Consider the following 27,683-nt stretch of genomic DNA (forward strand, 5'->3'; position numbering starts at 1 on the left):
TAAACATGTGCTGAAGTCATTGCTAAAATAATGAATATTTTATGATATTATACATATTATAAAAAAAATAAATAAATAAAAATAAAAATAAACATATATATATATATATATATATATATATATATATATATATATATATATATATATATACAGTCATGCCCGAAAGTATTCATACCCCTGGCAAAGTTTGACTTAAATTTACTTTTATTTAACCAGAAGTTATATTTTTGCCTTGAAACGACACAGGCATCTCCCAGGAGATAACACGATGATGTACAAGAGGCATCATTGTGGGAAAAAATATTTCTCAGCTTTTATACACATTTGAACAAAAAGTGGCATGTCCAAAATTATTCATACCCTTTGAAAACTGTCACAGTATATGGGAAAATCCAAAGTTCTATACCATTCCAAATAGTCCAAGCTGTTTTAAAGCATCCTAATTACCCTGATTCATTGGGAACAGCTGTTTTAATCAACTCAACAGGAGAAAAACAGCAGCTCTCTGCAGTTGGTTTGTGGACAGTCATGGCTAAGACAAAGGAGCTCACTAAGGACCTGCGGCTGTGCATTGTGGCCGCTCACAAGTCAGGAAAGGGCTATAAAGCCATATCAAAATGTTTTCAAGTTCCAGTGGCTACAGTGCAAAGTATTATTAAAAAATACAAGAAGTTCCGCACTGTGGAAAATCTCAGAAGATGTGGTCGGAAGCCAAAAGTGACACCTGTGCTGGCCAGGAGAATAGTGAGAGAGGTGAAGAAAAATCCAAGGATCACCACCAAGGCCATCCTGGTGAATCTGGACTCTGCTGGTGGCGACATCTCAAGGCAGACAGTTCAACGGACACTGCACACTGCTGGGTTCCACGGACGCAGGCCAAGGAGGACACCACTTCTCCAGAAAAGGCACACAAAAGCCCGCTTGACCTTTGCAAATGCTCATCTGGACAAAGAAGAAGACTTCTGGTGTTCTGTTTTATGGTCAGATGAAACAAAAATTTAATTGTTTGGCCACAATGATGTGTGCACCATTTGGCGTAAAAAAGGAGAAGCCTTCAACCCTAAGAACACCATCCCCACTGTCAAACATGGTGGTGGGAACCTAATGTTTTGGGGGTGTTTTTCAGCCAATGGACCAGGGAACTTGATCGCAGTAAATGGCACCATGAAAAAAGAGCAATACATCAAGATTCTCAACAACAACATCAGGCAGTCTGCAGAGAAACTTGGCCTTGGAAACCGGTGGACATTTCAGCACGACAACGACCCAAAACACACAGCCAAAGTGGTGAAGAAATGGTTAGCAGACAAAAACATTAATGTTTTGCAGTGGCCCAGCAAGAGTCCTGACTTGAATCCAATTGAGAATCTGTGGAGGGAGCTAAAGATCAGGGTGATGGCAAGGAGACCCTCGAACCTCAAAGAGTTGGAGCTCATCACTGACGATGAATGGGCAAAAATACCAGTGGAGACATGCAAAAAGCTGGTCAGCAATTACAGGAAGCATTTGATTGCTGTAATAGCCAATAAAGGCTTTTCTATTAATTATTGAGAAGGGTATGAATAATTTTGGACATGCCACTTTTTGTTCAAATGTGTATAAAAGCTGAGAAATATTTTTTCCCACAATGATGCCTCTTGTACATCATCGTGTTATCTCCTGGGAGATGCCTGTGTCGTTTCAAGGCAAAAATATAATTTCTGGTTAAATAAAAGTAAATTTAAGTCAAACTTTGACAGGGGTATGAATACTTTCGGGCATGACTGTATATATATATATATATATATATATATATATAATTAGTGAGAAAATGTAAGAAACTCAACTAATGCTACTTTTTATATTAACAGTAAGTTGCTATGTTTCATTTTGTTTACCACTGTAAAGTTTCAATCTCAAACAGCTCCCGTCGAAACTCAGAAAATAAGACTACAGTAATAACATCCGTGTAATACACATGTGGGCTGATGACCCAGTAGCAGTCCTGTATATGTATCTGGCATGTGAAATAAAAATAGCCTCCATCAAATGGAAGTGTAATGGTTTCTGAGGAATGAGCCAGGCTAAAATGGTTGGTTTCGCCTTGTGTGCTGTCAGTCAAATTTAGATCCAAGCCAACAGAACTCGGTGACCCTTGCATTTTTCTCCAGCTGGGGTCATGCACACATGCACATACACACACATATTGCCCAGGGGAGCTGTTATGCTGGACCTCTCCCTCTCTTACAGTGGGAAGCGGGGCTCTGGAGCATTTCCCTACACAGATCCACAACAATCCCATCAGGCCCTAATCAGGCCTGGACCAGTAGCCAGCTCCATCCTCATCCCACCTCCAGCCACATGCTCAGGCCATGACGCAGCCTCAGGACAATGGAAGGATATTGAAACGCGTTGGTGTCTGCATGAAAGTCCCCTCACGCCACTGCCAGCTCCGGCTATGGGGCAAATGGAGAATGCAGAAAGGTTAAGAGTGCCTCACCTCATCAACCTCAGTTCCGTATTTGTCATAGTTGATGTGTAAATGGGTCAAGTGTGTTTGTTTGTGAAAGTGAGAAAGCTGTCCCAAACTAATGTCACTCATTCTGTTGTAGATCGCTATCAGTTTTTGTCCTGATGTCTTCAAACCGCCCTGACATAGAGCTACAGGGAGCAGTAACTAGTTACACTTACTCATTACACCATTTCAGAGCAATTCTAGGCGAAATGGCAAGATCTCGAGGCTATCTGATATACAATAGCCCAGTTCCATTATAACATGGAAAGACTAGAAGATATAGAAAACAAGAGACCCCTAGCAATCATGCAAGACCTGGTAGGCCACCAAAACTGCAGCCATCAGACAAACAGCTTAAAACGTTCATCTTTGAGAAAGTCCACAAGTGTTTCTCTTCACTCTTCCACTCTGAGGAGATGACTCAATGTTGTGGGTCTAAAAGGATGTGGCGCTGACCAAGAAGACTTTAAAGGAAATCAAACTGCTGAAGCTGTTGGTGTTCTTAGAACAATGGTCTGGCCAAAGCAGAGTAGAGTAGAGAGCTCAGCACCATCCCAGGGCTTTACTTGGAAAATAAAAGAAGAAAAAAGTGTGTGGAAAGATCTCGAGAAGAACTAAACAAATGGAAGTTGTAATAAAGGGAAAAGGTGGATGCACTAAATCCTACAACATTTGATATTATATTTAGTTGTTGAAGCTTCTGCTGTAATAAATAACTTCTACACTTCAGCCATAACATTAGTACCAGCTATCTACTATTGAGAAGGCCTCCTTGTTCTGCCACAACTAGTCGAGGCATGGACTCCACAAGACCTCTGAAGGCTTCCTAACTAATGTTAGCGGCAGATCCTTTAAGTCGTGAGGGGTTGAGGCCTTCATGGATCGCATCAAAAAAACATAGGTACCCATGAACGGTTCACAGGTTGTCATTTCTTGGAGCGCTTTTGGTAGGTACTGACCACTGCCTACCAGAAAAACCCCACAAGACCTGCCTGATGTTTTGGAGAAGATCTGACCCAGTTGTCTAGCCATCACAATTTGGTTCTTGTCCAAATTGGCTCAGGTTCTTGTGCTTGCCCATTTGTCCTGCTTTTAACACCTTTATCACCTTCAAGAACTGACTGTTCACTTGCTGCCTACCTTGACATATGCCACTGTAGAAGATAATGTTTTTACTGCTAATATTATGGCTAATATTATAAAATATGGCTTTTTTGAGGTAAAAAAAAAAAATCAATGCTGGTCTCTGACTTTTACATAACTGTATATTAAAAATTCATCTACTGCAATTTTGCTGTTACACTGGAGACAGCATACTGTCTGTAGTGCTTTGCGATTGTGCACACCTCTGACTTTTAAAGTATATTATGTTTTACACCAAGTTCATCAGCAAGAAAAAACAGCATCACTGTAGGCTACTGCATCTCCCTCTGCACAGCAGTTCTCAAAGACATTAAGGGCAAGGAACAGCCTGAACACTGAGTAACAGTTCTTAACTGTGTGTTGTTCTGACCTTGACTGCTTCAGCTGGTGAAAACTAATCAGATTCAATTCCATCTGTTCCAGGTTCTGATTATTTCCAGACTCATAATTGCTGTAATTGATCGAGTCTGCTCAACTTTACTCCTACAATCAAACAGTATCTAGAGTGATGTCCAAGCCAGGCTTATTAAAGACTCTCTAATTATAGGCCTGTTATTTTAGTCTGAAACTATAGGCTCCACTGATGAATACCCACATTAGCTTATACACTCTATTAGGAACACCTACCTTCTACTTACACCCACTGACTACTTTAGGTCCACTATATATACAATTAAAGACTGTAGACTGTTTGTTGTCATGCACAATTCGTCAGTAACGCTTTACTCAATTAATCATTGGCCAGTTTCTGACCACAGACGTCTGTCGACCTACTATAATTTGGGTGGTGGATCATTCTTAGCACAGCAGTGACACTGGCATGTTAGTAAGTCTGTGTGTGTGTGTGGCAGTGGTACGAGTGTATTAGATCCACTAGTCTGGAAGGAACTTTTACATGCCAGTGATTACTGCTAGGTTGAGATTGATCTGCCACCCAAAAAAATGTCCAGTCAAGAGCAGTTCCGTGGTCAGAAAATTACTATTGATGAAGGTCCAGAGGATGGCTAACACAAGAAGGTCATAAAAAAATGGCTGATGAGTTTAGGCTCTTCCTTTTGGGGACTGCCAGGGTGGACCTGTAAACAGCATGTGTATATAATATACACTTACTGAGCTCTTTAATACGAACACTATTGCTAATATTGGGAATTGCCTCCCATTGCTCTTAAGCAGCCTCAGTTCCACAAGGTCTTGGAAACATTTCTTTGAGATTCTGGTCCATGTTGGCATGCAGCTGCAGTTTTTTCAAACTTCCATTCCACCACATCCCGAAGATGATTGGAAGGCTACTTTGCATGGTAACATGTTGGATTATCATGCTGGAAGTAGTCATCAGAAGATAATAAATTGTGGGTAAATTGTGGCCCCCTACCATCTGTGTGCCTCAGCAGAAATAAAAAAAATTATTATCCATTAATTATCGTCAACTGTCCAGGTTTGGTGACCCACTTCAGCCTCAGCCTTCTGTTCTTGACTGACAGAAGCAGAACTCGATGGGGTCTTCTGCTTTTGTAGCCCAACCACCTCAAAGTTGTTCTGGTTGTCTGAGTAACCATAGCCTTTCTGTCAGCTTGAACTAGTGTGGCCATTCTCAGTTAACCTCTCTCACCAACGAGGCGTTTCATCTGCAGAACTGTCGCCCACTGAGTGTTTTTTCTTAATTACAGCACTCTGAGGAAACTATAGAGACTGTTGTGTATAGAAATAGTCCGACCAGTCCGTCTGGCACCAACAATCATGCCTCACCCAAAATCACTGAGATCACCTGATTCTGATGTTTAATGTGGACATTACCTGAAGCTTTTTGCTTCCCTTTATGCAGGGTTTAATGTGGAATCCACTGCTGCCACACAATTGTCTGATTAGGTAATTGCATGAATGAGTAGATGTACAGCTGTTCCTAATGAAGTTCTAAGTGAGTGTATATTAATGAGCAGACTTAGATTTCAGTGTTTCTCTGTCAGGGTGTCCTGCTATCATGTTAAGTAAGCTATTCAAATGCGACACCATTGAACTGGTACTCAATAATGTTTTTAGGTCATTTGTACTTTTAATAAAAACAGAGCACAACTCTGGACGCAAGTAATACTTAAAGTCAATGTAAAGACAAATGTGTCATTTATTTTATTTTTTTACATGTTTTTATATTTTTGTATATATATTTGAGTGATATTTAAGTGCATTTATAAATATATTAATATGAAAAATGTTTACAATTCTAATATATATGTATATATATATATTTTTTTTTTTCAGAGCTTTTATGGTAAGTTTTGAAGGTGTTCTGACCAACACGCAATTGAATCAGTGGGATGGTTTACAAATTCTCCCATACCTTCACAATAGCCACTTCAATCATTCAAAAACCATGTCAGATCTGTTACTGTGTAATCAAGACATCATTACGCTTCCCTCACGATAAATAAACACCTTAAAGTGAAGAGTGCGGAATGCTGAGTGTGTGGCTGACTATCTGTGTGTGTTAAAAGCTTGCCAACACATGAAAGCCTGGGAAACTCCCATTGCCACACTTGTGGTGAGTCATATAAATAATGCTGATCAAACACCCCATGATGTGTTAGTTTCTCGCTAAATGGGCTGTGTCACGAACCATCCACCATGTTTACCTAAAGACCGATGGACCTTCTCTCTCTGATTACTCCAGCTGAACTTGTGCTAAGTGTCTTAGGGTGCAGGACGATCTAATGGTATACACTCAAAACAATAAGGTGCTACGACTGGTTCTGAGAGCAACGGCATAGAAAAACTACTGTTGGTTCCGTAAAAAACTTTGGGCCTCAATATCTTCCAGAGAATTTTCTTAAATTTGTTTTGAAACCGCAGAACTGTTCACAACTCTACTCTCATAATGACGGATTTCAGTGTCCTGAAAATAGGGGTGTTACACACTTGTCCCAAATACAAAGGTCAGCACTTAGGACTGCTTCTTGGTAAAGGAGCTCGTTATAGCTGGCTTTCTTTCACACAGAAGAATTCCATTTGAACTGTGGATCAACAGTGCGATTGCGAACGTCACTTTTCTGCGCACATTTTTGCGAAATAGTCAGAGCTTGGTTCATGTGTTTATTGATTTTCATTATTTTCCTTGGATATAAACACTCAAACAGTGAAGAACCATGCTTTCTGGAGTCACGCAATTTAACTGTGCAGGAACACCAGCAAAACACGCAGGCCAACACCAGACATGTATTTTTCATGATGCTCTCAGTGCACACAATCACTCCATAAAGGTGAGCTTATGTGAAAATGTGTTTTTGTTCTAGGCATATATCAATAAGTCAAAGTAGTCATGTGACAAAATGAACCAATCACGCAACACAACACGTGGCACTCAGACCACTGATTTTAGAAGGACAGGAGATCGGTTCCCTGGCCAGACCCTGGCTAAAAAACAGCTTTCACACTTAACCAAATATACGGGACTCTCATAGCAAGTGCTCCCAGGTCCGGAAAGCAAGAAAAAACAATGCTAACGCAGCAATAGTGGCGCTGGGCGTAGCCGGTGGCTAGAGGCCGGCGCAGTGGGGAGGCTGTTTCTGCAATAGTGATGTTAATGCTGCAATGGCGATGCTATGGTTTTAAACAAGGAGACACAACTTCAGCTTACCTAAGATTACATCTTCCCTCAGCAGCACATATGCTTGTTAGTTTCGTGGCAAAATGTAGTCCTCAGTACCAGAAAATGTCTTTTCTAGGCAAATAAGAGGCAATCAATCAGTCAGTCACTCATTCTCTCACTCAGCCAGTCAGTAAGCAAAACTGCCCCTTCAAGGCCAACGCTCATCCGTTCATTGATTTTCATTATTTTCCTTGGATATAAACACTCAAACAGTGAAGAACCATGCTTTCTGGAGTCACGCAATTTAACTGTGCAGGAACACCAGCAAAATAAGAGCCAGGAGGCACACAATCACTCCACAAAGGTGAGCTTATGTGAAAATGTGTTTTTGCTCTAGGCGGACCAGCAAAACAACCGCTCCTGGGTAAAAACTGGGTAAGTGGGTGGATGAGGAAGGTCATATGTTTGTAATATAGAGTGACGAACCTTTAAATTGATGAAATTGATAAGCTTTTAAAAAGGTTTTTCCAGGCATGGCTCTTAATGGAACTAAAGGTGGTTCTTCCATGGTTTCTCACAAAGAACCAATTGTAGCACCTTTATTTTGAAGAGTGTACTGCAGCAGTGCATTGCAGCAAGGAGCAGCAGTTCAGTGCTTAATGAAGAATGATGGAAATAGTCAGTGTTTAAATGAGGCTTCTCTTCACTATTCCTGCAGTTCTGATAAAAGCAGAGTGCTCTCCAGGTCTGTAATTATTCAGTCCATGGCCTTCTGGAGCTTAAAGGGAAAACAATGCCCTCTTCCTTTAAGACGCTATCATAAAAGCTCTTGTGACAAAACCCAAAACGATTGGCTTTGACATGGTGGAGAGGGACTGCAATCATTTGAGGTTGCGAAAGAGAAAACGTCTGAGCTTGTACTTTGTTTTATGGCTTGTGTTTTCCTCTCTAAGAGCCTGCATTTATTTTTGTGTCTCAATCACAGGGCATAAATCACGTCGGCCTCTCTCGCTCTCTCTCTCTCCCTCCCTGTGACTCTCTTTCTATCATTTTCACTTCATCTCTCTCTCCCTCATCAGGGTAGGGGAAGTGGCCGTCGCCTCCAGAGCCAGCGAGGGTCCTGCTTTGTGTCCTTGCGGAAGAATTAGTCCCTCAGACATTACCACATCGCAGCCTGTGGTGCATAGTTTCTAGGCCCGCATGGTTTCCCCACTTCACCCCAGCCTCGGGCCCTGTGGGCCTCCATCCTCGGCCTCTAATTAGATTACCCAAATTCTCCACTTCACGTCCAGGGCTGTGCTCTGGGCAAACCCTACCTTCAGAGCTGTAATATGGGGTCTTAAAGGGAGGAAATGACCTAAATGGCGGTCAGATGGGATTCTGTTACACCCAATGGTGTGCTGACACAACCACTTCTGCAAAGTCGCCAGTCTTTACCAGGATTTATGGCACAGCCAGCGCGTAACGCTCACCCAAGAGGAGAGGCACACAGGGCTATGGTCAGGAGGAAAACAGAGCCCTCGTGGCCGGGTCAAGGCCGGAATGGCCAATTAGAAACCTCAGTGCTCTTGAAGGAGCAGTTAAATACAGGTAAAGCTACTGGATACTTTCAAAATAAAAGTGCTACGAAGGGTCTTTTGAGCGATGCTGTGGAAGAACTACTTTTAGAATAGAGATGTGTGTGAAGACCATTAAATTGGTCTTCTAAATAAAAATCCTTTATATCAAGTGATGGTTCTTTAGACCTTTAAAAATGTTGACTGACAATTCAAGCTTTTGTTTGGCAAATGAAATTGTCCCAGAAATCAAAAAAAAAAAAATAGAATTTTTACATCGCTGTATTTCACCAACAATTTAGTGCCACACTACATATTCCCATTAGGCAAATGTATGTAATGGCTCTATACATACATATATATATATATATATATATATATATATATATATATATATTATTCTGCGGTGTGAAAAAGTGATGGCTCATTTTGTTTAAAAAGCTGGTGATCACACACTCAACCACCTTCCCCCCGACAAAGATATTTAATGTTGCTCAATAAATAAATGTACACACCTCAATGTTTTTGTCATTTTTTTCAAACAGCTTTCGTTATCTAGTTTTGGAGATTAGATGAAGATCTAAGGTTGACTGACAATTCAAGCTTTTGTTTGGCAGATGAAATCTGTACGCTGTATTTTGCCAATAATTCAGTGCCGCACTACAAATTCCTATTATGCTAATGTATGTAATGGCTATATATATATATGTGTATATATATAGTGTAACTTTGTCTTCTGGAATGATGGTTGGTGCTCCATGCAACACTTTTGGGATAAAATTGGGGAGATGGGGATAAGGTGAAGAGGTGATTGAGCAGAAACAATGAATGAGCAGGTGTCCCAAAACATTTTGTCCATGTAATGTATCTCACAAGAAACTCATATATCTTTCTGCATTACTGCATTACTACGTGTTTCCAAGTTTATGTAGTATTTTAACAGGCCAAACTCGCTGATTATGGTGATATAGAAATAGCTGTATCTCTCTGACTTGGGTGCAAGACTTTCTCTTGTAATAAGGAGAGAATGGAAGAACCTACAGCGTGTGGATTTGAGGCAGGGAATGGGACGAAGAGAATTTGGTGTGCTGTGAATATGGTGCCTCTGCAAATTCTGCACAGAGGCCGCGGTGAGTGTGAGTGATTTGCAGTCATAAATCATTTCTGCAGGACAGTGGGAGGCCGCCAAGCACTGAGCATCGGTCATGTTCTGCAGAGTCCATCTCACACACCCCCTCATTCCACACATGCTCTGCTTTACTTATACTTTCTACATGTCATACAGAGGAAATGCTTCATGAAAACCCATCTGTATCAAACAAAAACGATCTATTTTTTAACATGCAACATTTTGCACTGTGCACACACACACATACAGACACAGACACATAAGGTCAATATCTTCCTGGCCTCTCTGCTGGACTTGTGCTATAATTCTAAGCAGGTGCTGTTGAGGGAACCAGAGGAATTCAAAGGAAGTGCGGAACACAAACCGAGTTAAACTGCCGAATGTGAGAGGCACAACTCCAGGGGGAGAGAAACCCCCGGCTGAACTTCATCCACGATGCACCATGCATTTTACATGCTGCAACTCCGACATCAGAAAATGACTGAAGCCCCTCTCATGAATAAATATCTGAAGCACTTTGGAGTCGGAATCACAGCTGTTCTCAATTAGCAGCTATCACAGCGAATTTCCCACAAACTCACACAGCTGGGAGAACAGGAGAACACGGGAATCAGATTGCCGTGATATGATTTTGACTCATTTCTGCTTTTTTAAAGCCTAGCAGGTGACAGTGTGTCGTTTTAAGGAGTCAATTTAGTAGCAAAAGAAAGATCAGAGAAGATCTGAATCTTCCCTCCATTCATCTGGAGTCTCAGCCATCTCCGAGACCCTTACCATCCCAATCGTCATCTGCTCTGCAGTCAATGTACCTTTGTGTAAAGTGACAGTGAGCCATTACAGCCATTCACACAAACAACCACTGGTCTTAGAATCAAACGTCTTATGATAGAAGATGTACTCCCTGAGCTGTGATACCAGTATTAGCAGAAACCCTTTGTCTTTCTCTTTTGCGTGTGTGTGTGTGTGTGTGCATTTTTACCGAGAAGCCACAGAGGCATGCGATCCAGAGCATCTGAGGAGAGGTTAATCCATCTCAATCATAAGCGGTGGCTTCACACAGAGAGCCGTTCTTGTCTTTCACCGAGTCTGTACCCTGCTGATTCCCAAGAACATAGGGGGGGGCACTCACTTCACATATGTACATGTCACATGGAAATGTGGAACAAATTAAAACAGTGCACACAGAACGACTGGATGAAGTGAGGGGAGGGCGACACAGATATGTTTTAGCACTAAAAGTTGAGTGCTGGTTTTAATAGCTTCTATTGCTAAAGCTGTTTAAAGACTCTGATACAAAACAGAACACATAAGCCCATAGAATTCCCAATTATCACCAGAAATATCCAAAACCTGCTACAATTTAAGAAGATTTTTCCCCAACTTGTATCTTTTGGAAACACCCACAGGAATGCTGGCAAGACTATGGATTTTAGAGTTTTAATAAAGAGAGACAAGACAAGACTACTTACTAAACTATATTCTACACTATATTCAGATACAGATGGAATTTGACCTCTGCCTTTAACTCATCCGTGTAGCGAACTCACACATACACACTAGTGAGCAAACACACACACACAGTAACAGTGAGCACACATGCCCAGAGCGGTGGGCAGCCATCGCCGCTCGAGTTCATGCCTTGGATGGACAGATCTGTTGTGATGGCAAGAGTGTGGCCTACTAAATATATTAGACAGGTGGTGTTAATGTTATGGATGATTATATCAGGTAGGGACAAATGGAAGTTGAATGAAAAAAATACAAACTGACTTTTGTCTGCATTCATAAAATGTATTTTTTTACTAATAAATAGCCTTAATCTCCCAACGTTTTGAAAAGGTAAAGACATTTTCTAAATAAAAAATACTTTGGGCGGAAAGCTTATGCTTATAGCTTATTTATATTGTATTTGTCCTTTCTTTCCAGAACTGTAGACTCGAACCTGTCAATACAGAATTAAAATACAATGTTATTCATTTTTGCAACTAATTATAGAATTAAATTTAAACAATTTAACAGTGTAATTAACTTATTAATTCCAATGGTTGAAGTGCTGTTGGTTTTAGTGTGGGTCAGAGGCTGTTCTGGCCTTTAAAGTGTCACTCAAAGAAAACCAAAGGATGAGTCCAGGTTCCTGTCTATTTCTGTTGGGTTCTGCTCTATCCACTACTCTTTTCCACTGCAAGCTGAAAGGATGAGGGGGGGGGAAGGATACTCTCCTGCTCTCCCGCCACCCTCCATAATTACCTCACACTCTGGCTCAGCCGACGGGAAACCCAAGGCCATAATCAATTAGCAATCAGTGGTTGGCTCAGGAGGAGCGAGAGGCCTGCATGGCCCCAGAGCGCAGACACAAATTTAGGGGCTCGTCCGAGGCCCTGTTTTCCTCAGGCCAGGGTAATGCTATAAAAACAGCCCAGTTTATGAAATGTGGTCAGCATCATCACTCCGGTCTGGCTAGTGTTAAGCCTAACCGCCAAACAAATTGGAAAGTAGATGTTTGAAGTCCCAAAGAAGCTCCAGCAGAGCAAAGTGTTTTTAAATCTGCAGTGAAATAAAGACAAAACCCACCTGAAAACAGGAGCTTTGTTACAGCATCTGTTTTAAATGGAAATAAAACATTCACCCTGTTATCACCCAGAAACCTTGTGTAAACAATTTTGGTAGAAAGAAAAAAAAAACCTTTTCAATATTAAATATTCACTAGACTGAAGTTAAAACAAGAAAAATAAAAAATAAAACAAGACCACAAGACTTAGTGTTTCTAAAGAATACACAACTGTGGCAATGTAATAATAAAGTGCTATTAAATAGTACATTCGGTATTTACTACATAGGCAAAAGTTTTGGGACACCTGCTCATTCAATGTTTCTTTCAAAATCAAGGGTATAAAAATGTGTTCATCCTTCGTTTGTTGGAGTAAATATTTCTACTGTCCAGAGAAGGCCCTTAACTAGATTTTGGGGCATTGCTATGAGGGTATGATCGCATTCATCCCAAAAGTACTGGATGGAGCACCATCATTTCACAGAGTACAGTTCCACTGCTCCATAGCTCAATGCTTATACCCCTAGAGCCCACGCCTGCCATTAGTCTCATGGTGCCAACAAGGTCATGTTTATGAATACCTCTTTACAAGGGGTAGACAAGCGGTGTATGCGTATTTGCACATTTGTGTCAGCAATGGATGCATTCATTTGAAGAAGGGGTGTCCACAAACATTTGAACATATAGTGTATTATATATAGTAATCTTAATTATCAATGAAAGTCAAAGTAAAAGATTTTATTCCAAGTCATTTTGGGGCATTTCTATTAGTCTATTTATAATGAAATGTTAACACAATGTGAAGAACATTATGTCAAAAAGTAAAAAACAACACAAATTGAGGCTTTTGCATGATTTCTGCATGACAGCGACAATTTGGTAGGTTAAGTAATGCCTTGTGACTACTAACCTAAAACAAAAAATATTTAGATAACATATTAAGATATTGAAACTATATAAAGCACAAACCAGTTCCAATCTTGGTCATTATGCTCTAGATAATTAGTAAAAGAAATTAAGCATATGGATGAAGCTAGAGGTGGTCTACACTTTATTCAAACTGCAGTAAAAAAAACTACCACACCCTTCAAGACCATTCATTCATTCATTCAAGGCCATTTTCCACTTAAATATTTCATTTCATTTTGAGACAAATATAAATATCTATAGATATCTCCATCGATATGGCTGATAAAAACAAATGCCAATACTGCCCCTAGTGGAAAAAGACTGGTTTTCCAAAGAGAGCTAAATATCTTCCACTATTCCACAAGAGGTCAGCATTACCTCACAAACACAGGCCCTCTAATGCTTTTAGCCTGGACTGAGCAGGACCGCACAACACCACTCACACTGCAAGACAGATAATGCCTCTGGAAGATGTAAGACGGATATGATGAATAATATACAAACTATACAACATGGCTTAGACTAGGTCTGAGATTGCCAAAGTGCATGTAAACCAACATGTTGCATTCGAAATAATGAACAGTGGTGCTTTGCTCTCAGATAGAATAAGAAATACACTTTACAGTAGGGCTGGAAGATATGGTAAAAATATTTCATATTTAACTTTTTTTTTTGCAATAGACGATATTTATCACGATAAATGTACTCACAGACTGAAAACATCAGTAGCGACAGATCCTTAAAAACTACTATCCAGATACTCTCCCGTACTGAAGAGTGATTTTCATTTAACATCTGCTGCTCTTTATCTAATTAAACCAGTCTAATTAGACTGTTTGTAATGAAACATGCAGGTGGTCAGTGATTATTAAGCACTAACAATATCCTCAATAGGCTTATAAATATTGTTATCACCATAACAAAATTTATCACAATATGCAAAAACATTGTCATATTGCCCAGCTCTACTTCACAGCCTGTTGCACAGCAGTACAACTGATCTCAGCTGCCACATTTAACCTCACACACTAACGATTAGGGCGGTGTGAAACACACACACCCGGAGGGGAGGGCAGCCACCTCAGCACCCAGGGAGCAACTGGGGGTTAGGTACGTTGCTCAAGGGCACCTCAGCCATTAATGTCAAAAAAGGGGAAAAGCCCTGTTCCTTCACTGCCCCCGCCCCCACTTCCTGGCGGCTCAGGTGATTAAACCTTCAACCTTCAGGTCTTAACTAACATCCTTCTGGTGTATCACCTATATAGTAGTTTCATAGTTATTATTATATATTTATAGTTAATCATAGTAACTCAAACTTGAGCCTAATCTCCAAGCAGTGGCAAGAACAGACACGTTTATCTTAAACAGATATCAGTTTTATTGAACATCTTGGTTTTGAAAGTACTGTAGGTTTAGTGAATGCTTGGGATGGTGTGTATGTGTGTATTTATCTCATGCTTGTAGCAGCTGTCCAGTAAATGCAGGGTTTCTGTCTCTGATGAGAGCTGCTGTGATCTCTGATAGTCTCTCTGCAGACTTCTCCCACAGCTCAGGAACCTGCAACAATAAAAAATACAGGTTTTTCCCATAATAATAATAATAATAATAAACCCTTTTTAAGGCTGAGCATTTAACCTGTGTGTAAACCCACACTTTAGTTATTCACTCTCAGAACTTTATTGCTGTCATTTAACATCAGTTTCACAAACCCTAAAATAGAACCCTGTGGGACTCCACATCACATGCTAAACCGATTGGTTACCAAATAATTCAAAATAATAAACTGAATAATAACAACAGGGTTAAAGGGATTATCCAAGACATGAAACTCCCAAGCAAAGATTTCAAAGTTAATTCAGTTCAGATCAGGACAAAGACAGATGTTTCACAAGGGAACCAAACAAGGAAACAAATACTGAGTACACAGATACCCACACAAGCTTACAGGAAGCCAGAAGGAGTCAACAGGAACCACCCCATCACTGTGAGACTGCAGTTAAAGCAAGTGATCTGGAAATCAAGTTCATTACATAACCTGTGCAGGAACATTACAGTAATACAGATGTTTGATATTTGGCCTAAACAGCATCAGATGAAGCTCAGGGTCTATTGTGTTTTTTTAGGCCCTTAATGGAAAAGATGTCTCACTTGATACTTCCTCAGCATTCTTTACAGTTTACAGGCCGTGATATTAGGCAGCAGAAAAGAAACCGGCTGCTAGACACCAAAGAGCTTTTATTCTTTTAGTCAGTCGAGCCCCACGTTCTTTAAAATGCCTGCCCTCCCGTTGTGGCCTTCTGGTCTCATGTTTCGTTTGTGTCCTTTCTCTAGTCTCTTTTTGTGTGGCATGTTTTTAATGGCTAGACCTTGTGCTTTTTTGGTGCTTTACATCAGCTGCTAATTGGCATCCAACAAAATAACGATCATCCAAGTCTCGCAGCTTCTAATTTGTCACCTGAATTGCGTTAGTGTGTGGAAATAAAAAGAAAAATGCAGAAATCAAATGGAACATCCATTTGGATATGATATTAGTGTTTCCACATAAAATACTTTCCCTGTTAAGGTTCATTTGAACTCAGACATACTATATTTAAGTCACATCCACTCAGGAATAAACTACATCAGGTTTTCAGAATTTATTTTAAATGAATTCCTACGGTATGACGCTTCACTGCCTCATGACAGAAATCCCACTTCTGTTACTTATATTTCTAACGAAAACAAAAGCCCTGACTCTGAAGAGCATATAGCATATAAATGGGGTGTAAGAAGATCTCCATCACTGAACTCTACCAATTCTGTTAAGAAGAGTGGTCAAATATTCATCCAAGAAGTTTGCTAAGGGCTACCAAAAGCGTCTGGTCAAGTTGCAATTTTCCAGAGGATATCTATCAATAATTAGTTGGGCTGAATGTATAATTTTGACCCTGTGTGAATTTTAAAACCCATATAAATGTGCACCAATATTTGTTCTCTTAAAGATTAGTACATAGTACATTTATTTAAAGAAATATTAGAAAATATAGAAAACCCAATATTACCATGGCAATATGTGTGAGTTAATTGTGCTCTAAAAATCACTGCTGATTCTTCAAGAAGGTAAACTTTAACTGATATTCTTTTTTTTGTATACCAGTGACAGCCCTCCATGACTAGGAAATATACCTACAGTTGCAATCGAAAGTATTCACTCCCCACAGCAAATTAGGTTTACTAGCAAAATGTACCAAGCTTTCAGCTGTTTGAAATAAAAACAAACCAAAGACCAATTTAAATAGCTCAACACAGCTTATATAATAAGCCTTTAGTACTTACTTTAGTACCTTTTGCTGTTATGACCCGCTGCGAGCGTGATGCATTTCCAGAAAACAGCTTCTGGCAGCATTCCTGAAGAACCATAACCCATTCCTTATGGGCAGTGGCCTCCAGGTCTCTAATATTCATGGGTTTGCTGCTGCAACCACATTCTTCAAATCCCACCAAATATATACTATGGGGTTCAAGTCAGGCGACTGTGATGACCACTCCAAAATCTTCCGGGACTTCTTCTGAAACCAAGCTCTGGAAGACATTTAGGTATGCTTAAGATCACTGTGCAGTCGGAAGGACCAGTGACCCCCAAGTTTCAGCTTCCTCACAGAAGGCATGACATTTTCTCTTAGAATTTCCCAATAACTAACTGAATCCTTCTTGCAAGGGTCAGAGGAGGTGCAGGGCCATGGGGACCTTTAGCGCTTAGTATGCATTTTACTTTTGCACTGACTTAAGGGTTTTTGACCACCTGCCTCCTCAGCAATCTGATGTCCACGGCCCGGTTGCGGAGCCAGTAAACTGTTCTTCCAACTGTATTTCTAGGAGCGTTCATTGCCTTTGTTATCTTTTTGTATCCTTTTCCTTGTTTGAGCAAGGCAATGCTCTCTTCTCTGAACTTTCTGGACAACTGTTTTGACTTGATTTGCTTACATTTATTTATGCTGTTATTAAATTTCACAGTCAACAAACTACCAGCCAGTCCAGGTATTTGATGTGTTTTATTTCAAGCACACCTGATGCAAATAATGAAGCCCTTGATTTCCCACCTAATTTGCAGATGTGTGCTCTTATGAGGGATTTTATTGAGGGGGTTAAATAATTCTAAACCCGCAGCAGTTGAAAGTGCTTGTGTTGAGCTAATGAAATTGGTCTTGTTTACTTGGTATTTTGCAATCAGCTGAAAGTTTGTCAATTCTGCTCAATTTTGAGTAATTACAACAGTATATCAAACTCGATATGACTCTGAGAACATGGATTATTCCATACATTTCCAAACCAAACCAAAGCGTCTCACTTATTAAAAAAATGTTTTCTGTAAGCACATCTGAACATGATCTGATAATATAACCAGCATTCCTCATGGACGGCAGTAATTTTTCTAAAATTTACATTTGACCCTGACATGGAAATGATTAAAAAGAGGTTTCTTGTGTTTCTTAAGGATGTGACAAAGTCACTTTTCTTTTTACCCCCCCAATTAATGGTAAGACGCACTGGGTACAAAGCCAATACATCTGTGAGCAGTCAACAGAAAGTGTTGCTTTTAGGGTCTGTTAACCCTCAACTGCCTGTTCAGTCCCTCCATTTGACCTGGGTGTGTTTGTCTGAAAAACAAGATAAACATGTATGAAACCATTCTTTGGATTTTCTGAATAAGGCTTTTAAGTCATAGAATTGAAAACAAAACTGGAGAAAGCCACCCACGTGTTCCTGAGGTCAGTGGAAAATACTGTGTGCAGTACTGTTTTTCAGCCTTGTCTATAATGCTAAAGAAACGTAACCACAACTAAACACAACACTGTTCATGTGGTTTGTTTTGTTATTGGGGCGACACGACAGCAACACTGGAAAAACACAAATTAAAAAAAAAAAAGCAGGCGAGTCATGAAAGCCAGTGAAAGATCACCAAGGAGGATCAAAGATTCACAGCCTGTATAACACTGGAATATTTCCATTTGTGGAACACTGAAATCAGACATCGTATGAAAGTGTCAGAGCAAGAACTAATTACTTGGTTTAAACTGAAATTGTCATTTTGATTAACAAGTTCACAAAAATATTTTTTTTGTTTTTAAAAATTGGTTTAATTGGAACCATGTCTGAATGCAAAGTTTGTCTCCAACTACAGCTGTATTTGTAGAAGAATGCCAATGCTCATCAAAATTGACTTGTTCTTCATATATACTTGATTCAACATTAACCCATCCATTAACCTTGGATAAATGTCTTAATCATCAAAACTAGCAACCATTAAATCAATTATATATAAAACAAAAACATAAGGCCAACATCAACTTCCCCTTTCAATGCCAAGATCTCTCAGAAAATAGTATCACAGCAGCAAAACAGCCTGCAAATCAATGGAGTTCATAAAGTTTTTCAGTCTGGATTTAAACTCAATCACAGCACTGAAACAGCATTAACTAGTCACTAATTAAAAAATTGGATGGACGCTGAATGCAGAGCTAGACCACTCAGCCACTGAACTTCAATTCTCTCGTTTCTTTACTGGTTGCCTGGTAAATTCTGAATCGATTATAAAACACTTCTCCTGGCAAGAAAAGCTCTCAATGGTTTGGCCCTGTAAGGTCTTAGTGATCTCAGTGTATCGCACAACTTGTCACGCATTTCTTGATTTGAAAAAAATAGTGCAGGGGTAAGTGCTTTCTCTCATAAAGCTCATGAACTTTGGAACAACCTTCCTGTTCTAGTTTAGGACTCAAATCTCATTCTTTAAATCTTGACTGAAAATGTTCTTCTTTGGTTTTTTTTGAGTTTTAGGTTATCTATTACTCCCATTTTTTGTTGCTAAATAAATGCTAAAATAGTTATTATACTTATAACACTTCTCTTTCCACAGGAATCCATCTGTTCTCTCAAACGCTCAAGTGTTTGTTTTCCTTTACCGCTGTCCACTTGATGCTGGCATCAGTTTGTTTGCGGCTAGGTGCTGCTGCCTGTCTTTCCTCTGGATCAGATTCTCCCTCCACAACCTCCCACCACAATTGTTGATAATTGTGGTAATCCTTTAAAGTCTCATTTATACTCAAACATTGTAACATTCACTTTAAACATACTTTTATGTGTCCTTGATTAACGCTGATTAAGATGTACAGCAGTAGATCCACTTTCGTCAAAAAGATGAAAAAGTAGCAGAAGTCTGTAAACATTGTTAAAAAAAAAAAGTTGGGGGCAGTGTAGCCAATAGTTCAAGCAAAACATGACCACTGTCTAAGTTTCTTCGTTGTGTCCATATGACAGTGGTCGCTGCCCCCACGATTTCCAGTGGTACTGCTCATTTCCGTCCATATCCATATTTAACATGGAGTATAAACAAGCCTTAAGTCCTCTGTTTTTTTCCTTTCTTTTTGTTCCTTTTTCTGTCTCTCTATCTGGGATGAGCTGGTCAAGCTGTCTGTATCCCTCCTGCCTTGATCTGGCTATCCACTTTCTAGCTGGTCTGCTCTGAATGTTTGCATCAATTTGTCCACAAAGGGATGATGTTGCATAATTGTGACTGTTTATCCCGCACTGACTCTACACATCATCACCTCATTCCCATGCCCTCTACAGTAATACGAAGCATGTGTCCTGCACTTACTTCCATTCTCATAACCCATGGTTTGTTCTCACGTTAATCATAATTCAGCATTATTCCAACATTATTCCAGGAGGATGGGTTCCCTTTTTGAGTCTTGGTTCCTCTCAAACCTTTTTCCTTTGCTTCTGAGGCAGATTTTCTTGCCATTGCTGCCATAGTCTTATTCAAAAGAGGCTTGGACCCGGTTTGCTGTAAATCTGCCTTGTGAGAACACCTGCTGTGTTACTATACAAATAAATTTAATTGTGAAAACAAAAATATGCCTTCTAAATATATTGGTTGATCAGCTGAGTGGGTGTACATGCTTTAGGGCTTGACTGTGTGAAAAGACATTTATTTCAACTTACCTGGAACTTCTCCATCAGGTTCAGTACAGTAATGTTTGAGCAACAGTGGTCGTGCAACTAATGGTGCATGCATATGAGTGAAAAGCACAGACACAGTAAAACATGAAGGTAATCCTGATTACAAACGAGGAAACATTCATTACATCTTAAGTCATTAGTATGCTTTATGAATATGTCCCAATATGTATATCTGAGGCAAATCACAAGTCTCCAGATAGCAAATTAACATTTAATTTATGACCGAAGAAAGAGATAAATGTAGTTCTTACAATGACCCTACAATCTAACATTATTTTTTTGGCAAATAATGGAAATATAATTTCTGCATTGGTTTCGACTTGAGGCCTTTATTAAAGTGAACTTGAACCGCAGAGGGGTCAGAGAGGCATGCTAGTGGCTAAAACACTCGAGTCTGAAATGGCCCAGCACTGAGCGCTCAGGGGATTGTAAATCAGTCAGAGCTGGGTGGAGTAGAAGTGATGTGTGAAGAACACACTTTCTCTCCCACTCCGTCATATTTCCACTCTGAACTGACAGCAGGCCAGGGGGAGAAAGAGAGGCTTAGCTAATGAGCTCTATTCTGGACTATTGTTATGGCTCTCACTTGAAAAGAAAGAGGAAATTCAACACTTGGAATTTTAACTTCTCTTAAAGTCTCCGTCTTGTCAGAGGCAATAACTTGTCGTGTGCAAGTGAGAGGACTTTCCACTGATTCACAGTGTCTTTTCCAGGCTTTTATGAGATGGATAAACCATTCGGTGGTGCTCCATGCAGCTCCAGAACCAAAGCAGTTGCCTCTTTATAGTGAAGGTTAATGCAGCCGGGCTGGTGTTTATACCTATAACCGTACTAAATGCACATTACACATTACTGCAGGAATCAACTACAGCACATCAAAGCTTCTTTAATAATTAGCATTTACTGGTCTAACTCTCATTAATGTCTGCTGGCTTCTTCTTCCATTGACCACATATGTTTACTGTAAACGGACACAGCTGAAGGTAACTTGGTCACCACTTCACCTCAACTGCTATGGGTCATTTATCCAATTATCTGAAAATAAAAAGCCATAAAAAGGGAATTGCCCATATCCCTTCACTACCTTCTGGCCAGCGACAGCTGAATGAGTAAGCTGTATCTTAATGCAGACAACTCAAATCAGAACAATTCCATGGACACTGGACATTTCATCACTATTTCCACATTTCCACAGTTTCTATTTAAAGTTCAGTTACCAGAATTGACCAGAATTGGACAGAACAGCAGATCTGTCTGGATTTTTGTTTTTACCATTTGTGGTAAAAACAATGTGTGAGCCATTCCGTGCATTTAAAACAGAGATTTTAATTATTCCAAATTATTTGGACTTAACATAAGCTAAAATGTCTACAGAGAATGTAAATACTCACTAAACAGTCTTAAAAATAACTGTGCTACAAAAGGTTCTTTCCGAGATGCCACAGAAGACCCTATTTTGGTTCCACAAAGAACTACGTTGTATGTGATAAACCTTTAAACTGGTAAAGAACCTTTACATTGACTTCTTTAAATCTTTATAAGGATCTTACATACATACAATATACATTATATGGACAAAAGTTTTGGGACACCTGCTCATTCATTGTTTCTTCTGAAATCAAGGGTATAACACAAAATAGTTTATCCTGCTTTTGTAGGAGTAACTGTCTCTACTGTCCAGGGAAGACTTTCTACTAGATTCTGGAGCATGGCTGTGTGGATTTTGATTGCATTCAGTGACCTCACTGCATTATTGAGGTCAGGATGTTGGATGATCAGAACCCCACCACCATCCCAAACTCCCCAACTCGTCCCAAATGCAATAAATGGAGCACCAACATTCTACAGGGACTACACAAGCTGCGTTTAAAGGTGCACGTATTTGTCACGTATTTGTCACTGTACAGTGTACACTGTACAGCGAAATGTGTCCTCCGCATTTAACCCATCTGGTAGTGAACACACACTCACACACACACGTGTTAGGGGCAGTGAGTACACACACACACCCAGAGCGGTGGGCAGCCAACTCCAGCGCCCGGGGAGCAGAGAGGGTAAAGGGCCTTGCTCAAGGGCCCAACAGTGGCAGCTTGAGCCCGGGAATCGAACCCACAACCCTGTTATCGATATCCCAGCGCTCTAACCACTGAGCCACCACTGCATGTGTGTGTGTGTGTGTGTGTGCGCAATTGCACATCTGTCTCAGCAATGGGTACAACTTTAAAGTAGCTAAAGGCATTCATTAGAAGGGGTGTCCACAAATATGTGGAAATGCAGTGTATCTCTTCATTGTGCATAATTCAAAGAACACTTTGTAGCACCTTTATTTTTAAGAGTGTAGGTTTATGAGTTAAGGGACAGAGATGAGCATAGTTATAAGGACTGAGAAAATGTGCTGATAGCCAGGTACATCACTCTGTACTGCGGACTGCCACATACTGCCTTTCATATGAGCAGTAAAAACAATGTGGCACTGCTCATTCATTACTGAAACAGAAATGCTGTGGCCCTTCGCGAGACTGGATTTCTCTGACAAAGGAAAATTCATGGAGGAAAAGAGGACGCCCGTCATGCCAGCAGACCACACAGTGAGCAGCCTTTCTCCAACTGTCCTTGAAAATTCCACAGCGGCAATCAACCTTTCCATCGGCGCGGGGCGACCCACCACCGCCTCGCACCAACACGTCCTTTGAAGATGTAGCCTCAGCAATTAGGAACTTAACAGTGACAATTTGCACCACTCCATCAAGTTAAATTGGCTTCTTTGCAGCCAGCTACCCAGCTTCTCTCCTCTTTTCCCTAAATCTCTGCCAGCTTTGCTGCTGTAATGGTCTTTGCAAAGGCTTCAGTCTTCTAAGACCAGATATAGTAGAAGATTGAAAAAGAAGGCTAATATCAATTGCAGGTCCCAGATCAATAAGATAGAGATGCAACCACCAGCTCTAATACTCCAAATGTCTAATCTGTATAAATCACTTGTGCCTGGATCACAAATAGGAGTGTAAGTGCACTCTTAAATGACACTGTCATAAATAATAATAATAAAGAAGTGCCATGAAGTTTCTTTGGAGCGATGCATCTGCAGCATCTGTACTGTGTGGTAAATTACCCCGGACAATAATTTCAACAAAAAACTGTTGACTAAAAACACACCTGCTTTAGCACCTGCTCACTGTATTTCATTTTAAGAGTGTTTGGACTCTTCCCTTCACTGATTACAGGGAAACTTGCCTAAAATATGGCAGATAGAGATCATGTTGAAAAGCGCTGGAGCTTCTACTGGAAGCAAGGATGCAGTGGAGGGTAAATGTACGTAAACACAGATTACATCATTTTTAAAATGTATAATCTTGTGTACTCTTGTGTACCTTACCTTCCCTTCCCTTACTAACATTTTGAGAGTTTACTTTGAGAGATCACTTCTTGAGGTTGTATAATGTTGTTCGACTGAGCACGCTTGCACTCAGTCCTGTTCTGGTTAAAAGTTTTCCCATTCCACCGTCTCTTTCCAGCTCCATTCACCAACTGTAGCAGTGCTAATTTTGTTAGCGAGAACTACTCGTCAATGACTTATCTTTCATGCCGAAATCAAGATGAGAATTACACAAAAAGTAATCAATAAAACCAATAAAAACTAAACAATAATGAAACATTTTTTTAATTATTTGAAATGACATTTTTCAGCACTTTTCAAATCAGCCATCTCTGAAAGTACATGTTCTAAATTGTGGCGGAACAAGAAATTGCAATCATTTCTGATCTTTCAGCTTTGTCAAGTACATCAAAGATGGTTAGAGACCAAAAAATGTAAAACATTCACAGAGATAAAGCCTGTTGGTGTTTGTTATGAACTCTTCAAAAAATGTAGGAGGTGCAAAACACTAATTGCCACTGAATATCTAATAGCAATCTACCTTAGTTTGCTAAGTTTAAAAATGTGCAAATTACAAAAAATTACAAATCACTAAAAGTAATAAATATGAATAATATAGCAAAAATAAAGGGCAACAAGAGGATACGTATGAACAAAACATCCTCAGTCACAGTGAAACCATATTATATGTACACATAATTAGACAAATAACAAAACATATTCCTTAAATAATTTCAGATGCTAATGTGTTATTAAATGTAATAATTTTCAAGCTATTGTTAGCTATTGTTATTGTAAGAAAGTTAGCAATAAATATAACTTAAAATAGTGAAACCTTTAAAATGCATGACTTTAGACTAAAACTTAGACTATATATTTTAGAAATTACTGGACTAAAACTATAACTTCATTATATATAAACTTATATATAACTTTACTTCATTTGTGTCAACTGAAGCTGGACTAAAACAAACTATGACTAAACACTGTAGTGTATCACTTATGAGAGGACCCTGCTACTAATATGTACAATAGAAAGCTTTTCTAAGGAATACATGCACTTTTGGGAATGGGGCAGTTGAAAGCAATCACACTGTCTAGACATCAACTAATCTAACACATGATACGATGTTCTGGAAAATAAAACCACTTTGCCATTTAGGAGAATAAGACAGTTATAGCCTCGGGCAACATTCAGCAGAGCGATGTAAGTCAGAGAGTTGATCAAACAGGCAGAGGGATGTAAGTGGCAGTACCATATCACCAAAAATGAGTAAAATGAAAGTAAAAAAGATTTCAGAACATGTCTATCAACAAAATCTTTAAGCGGTAGTACACAGTTCTTATGAAAATAATTGTATTATGGACAGAATCTGCCAAACTAGAGAAAAAACATCAATTTGTGATATTGGTCTGAATTTGAAGATTGCTGTTGATACAAATACAACAGTGAATAATTCCAATCCTGATGCTTATCAATAGAACAATAGAAGAATCATTTATTTTACAGAAAGTATGCAAACTGTAAAACAGATTTACAGCTAATCTGAAGTCATAACAGTATAGTGATGCTTGGTTTATGTATGTAGTTAATTGTCCTACAGTTACACAAAAGGGTGTCCATGTAAATTTAGGGTTTACCCACGTTTTTCTACCAGAACATTCCTGATTAAAAGACTATTTAGGATTTTTATACAACACTGCTCTGAAAAATTCTTTTAATTACTTTCTTTTTACAATTGCTTCACATGACCTTAGTTTAGTGATGGGCTAAAGCCTCATAAGTAAAGCAGGTGAGGATAATACACAACACACCTTCCTACCGCACTTCTCCCAACTCCACTACACTATATCATGAGAACGGGGGCCAACACAATAGACTTAAAGGCAGTCATATCTCTGGCTAACCAGTATTACATTTCTCGCTCAACAGTGCGTTTCTTTTAGGGTATTATGATAGCACTGGGTACAGACTGCCCCCCACCCATCTCTAGCCCATTCAGTGGGCAGTAGCTGGAGGGAAAGACCATGACAGAGATTTTACTGGCAGCTCAAGAGATCTGATATGGGCTCTAGGTCCCACTGTAGTCCTTGGTGGACTGCCCCTTGTCTAAGAGGGTACTTTCCTCATGGATGAGCTCAAATCGGTTGACCCCTTTAGCAGTAAGGTTACACAGGGTTGACACTCAGACCTGGAGAATTGCGGTTAAGTGATGTCTACTCTATTCTAGTAAATGAAGCTCTGAAACAAAGGCTAGTGTTGACATAGCAGTTCTGATTAACTTGGCTATGCAAATAATGCAGCACTTGTGAAAGCAACTGAGAGCATAATGTTAATGTTTGCTCAATTTTAGGCATACTGGTCTAATATGCATTTCTTAATAAAACTAATTTGATTTATTTTGTTAAACTAATAGTTTTAGAAGTTGCCAGTTGTCTAAATAAGTACTTATTGACTGGGTCAATTTCATGTGAATAGTTAAGTAGCTTTTTCAGTAAAGTAAGATTTAGTCACAAGCAGAATTAATCAGTAAGAGTTAAGCAAATTAAGTGCTTCTGTATTTTTTTTAATTGAGAGAAATGTACATAACTGTACAGTGTAAAAAAGTACTTTTTTTTCATCTTTCCTTTTTTTTCTCTCTCAAAAGGAAAATACTTGTGTGGAACTGCACCTAAAATATGTATCTGTACTTATGATGACCCAGTCATCCCTAATCACTCTCACTTCATATAATAGTCTGGATTGTTTGACTTTTTTTTGTGTGTGCCTCCAAAACTCGCTTTCCACATTTCTTTTCAAGCCCTGCACTCTGCACTGTTGATTTAAGAGCATCTCAGATAAACTAAGGTAAAAAAAAAAGTGATAAAGCATATTTCCGCTTTGGGCTTGAATAGAGCTCGGCTATCTATAGAGTTTTCCATGTCTAACCAAACAGATTCCACAATGCACTGTCTGTGCTGTCTGGGTCCATATCCTCTTCTTTCTTACCTAGAGCTCCTTAGTCATAATCAGACACATACACAGCGCCGGAGCTAAGAAAATACAGGAAGCTTTTGTTACCTTACAAGTGAATGCATTTCTGTTTGAACAAGTGAGTGATTACTGTGTTTGTACGACCTGGCGACAGACACACTTACAGACGTTAAAGACTACAATGCACTCTTACATTTGCTGGAATGAAGGGACGGTGGAAACGTGTGTTATGACATCCCAAAGCCCACATGAAGAAACAAAACTTCCGAAGTTATGACACCCTTAGTGAACCACTGGGCTACGTACGCGACAGATACACACAACACATTCACGGTCAAACAGGGTCACGTATATTATTTCATTAAGTGACACAACTTTTCAAATAGCGGCACCACGCATCCATCACGGCTCCGCTGAGCAGCAGCTGAACACCTGAACTCAGGAAGAAAAGTTGTTACGCGTTCGAACACAGCCGCGCACAAAAAGACTAGAGATACAGGTCACATTTTACACGGCTGTCAAAACAAGGCTGCAACCCAGACTAAACAACTGTGATTAACAGACGAGCGGAGGTGAAAGTGTGGGAATGAGGGTGGTCAATATGTAACACTCCAAACTAATAGTGTCAAAATATTCAAATATCTTCAAATGGAGCCCATCTGACACTGAGCTGAAAGACCATACCTATTATATGGTAAAGTAACTGGTCACAGGCCAAATAAATTAGCTTTAAATTAGGTAAGTAGCTTTACACTCCTGTAACTTTGGTCAAGGTTAGGTAAACTGTGCAAACTGCAGTGAGTTACATATGCTGTAACCACCTGACTCCCTGTTGGAAAACGTCATGAATGAAAAACTACCATACAGTCGCATGCAAAAGTTTGGCCACCAATGAAAGAAAAGGCAATGAATACATTAATAATAATTAAATAAATGTAATTTCCCCACTAAAGAGTGCTGATGTTGCCAAATAATATT

General features: G+C 39.6%; 1 protein-coding gene and 1 long non-coding RNA gene across 2 annotated transcripts in view; both read right to left on the reverse strand.

Annotated features, from left to right (window-relative positions):
- Window positions 1-1,811: 1,811 nt before the first annotated feature.
- On the reverse strand, window positions 1,812-13,081 carry LOC140565625 (uncharacterized). Its single transcript, XR_011980608.1, has 3 exons — window positions 12,474-13,081; window positions 10,882-10,995; window positions 1,812-2,435 (listed from the first exon to the last, which is right to left on the reverse strand). It is a non-coding gene; the product is annotated as an uncharacterized lncRNA (long non-coding RNA).
- Window positions 13,082-14,713: 1,632 nt separating this feature from the next.
- The window catches only part of crppa (CDP-L-ribitol pyrophosphorylase A), a 36,944-nt gene continuing 23,974 nt past the window's right edge, over window positions 14,714-27,683 (reverse strand). The window contains exon 10 of the mRNA XM_072691650.1: window positions 14,714-14,916. Coding sequence (XP_072547751.1) covers window positions 14,812-14,916 — 105 coding nt within the window. The 3' untranslated portion in view covers window positions 14,714-14,811. The remainder of the gene's footprint in view (window positions 14,917-27,683) is intronic.

Source organism: Salminus brasiliensis, chromosome 11, assembly GCF_030463535.1.
Source record: "Salminus brasiliensis chromosome 11, fSalBra1.hap2, whole genome shotgun sequence".
Classification (NCBI taxonomy): Eukaryota; Metazoa; Chordata; class Actinopteri; order Characiformes; family Bryconidae; genus Salminus; species Salminus brasiliensis.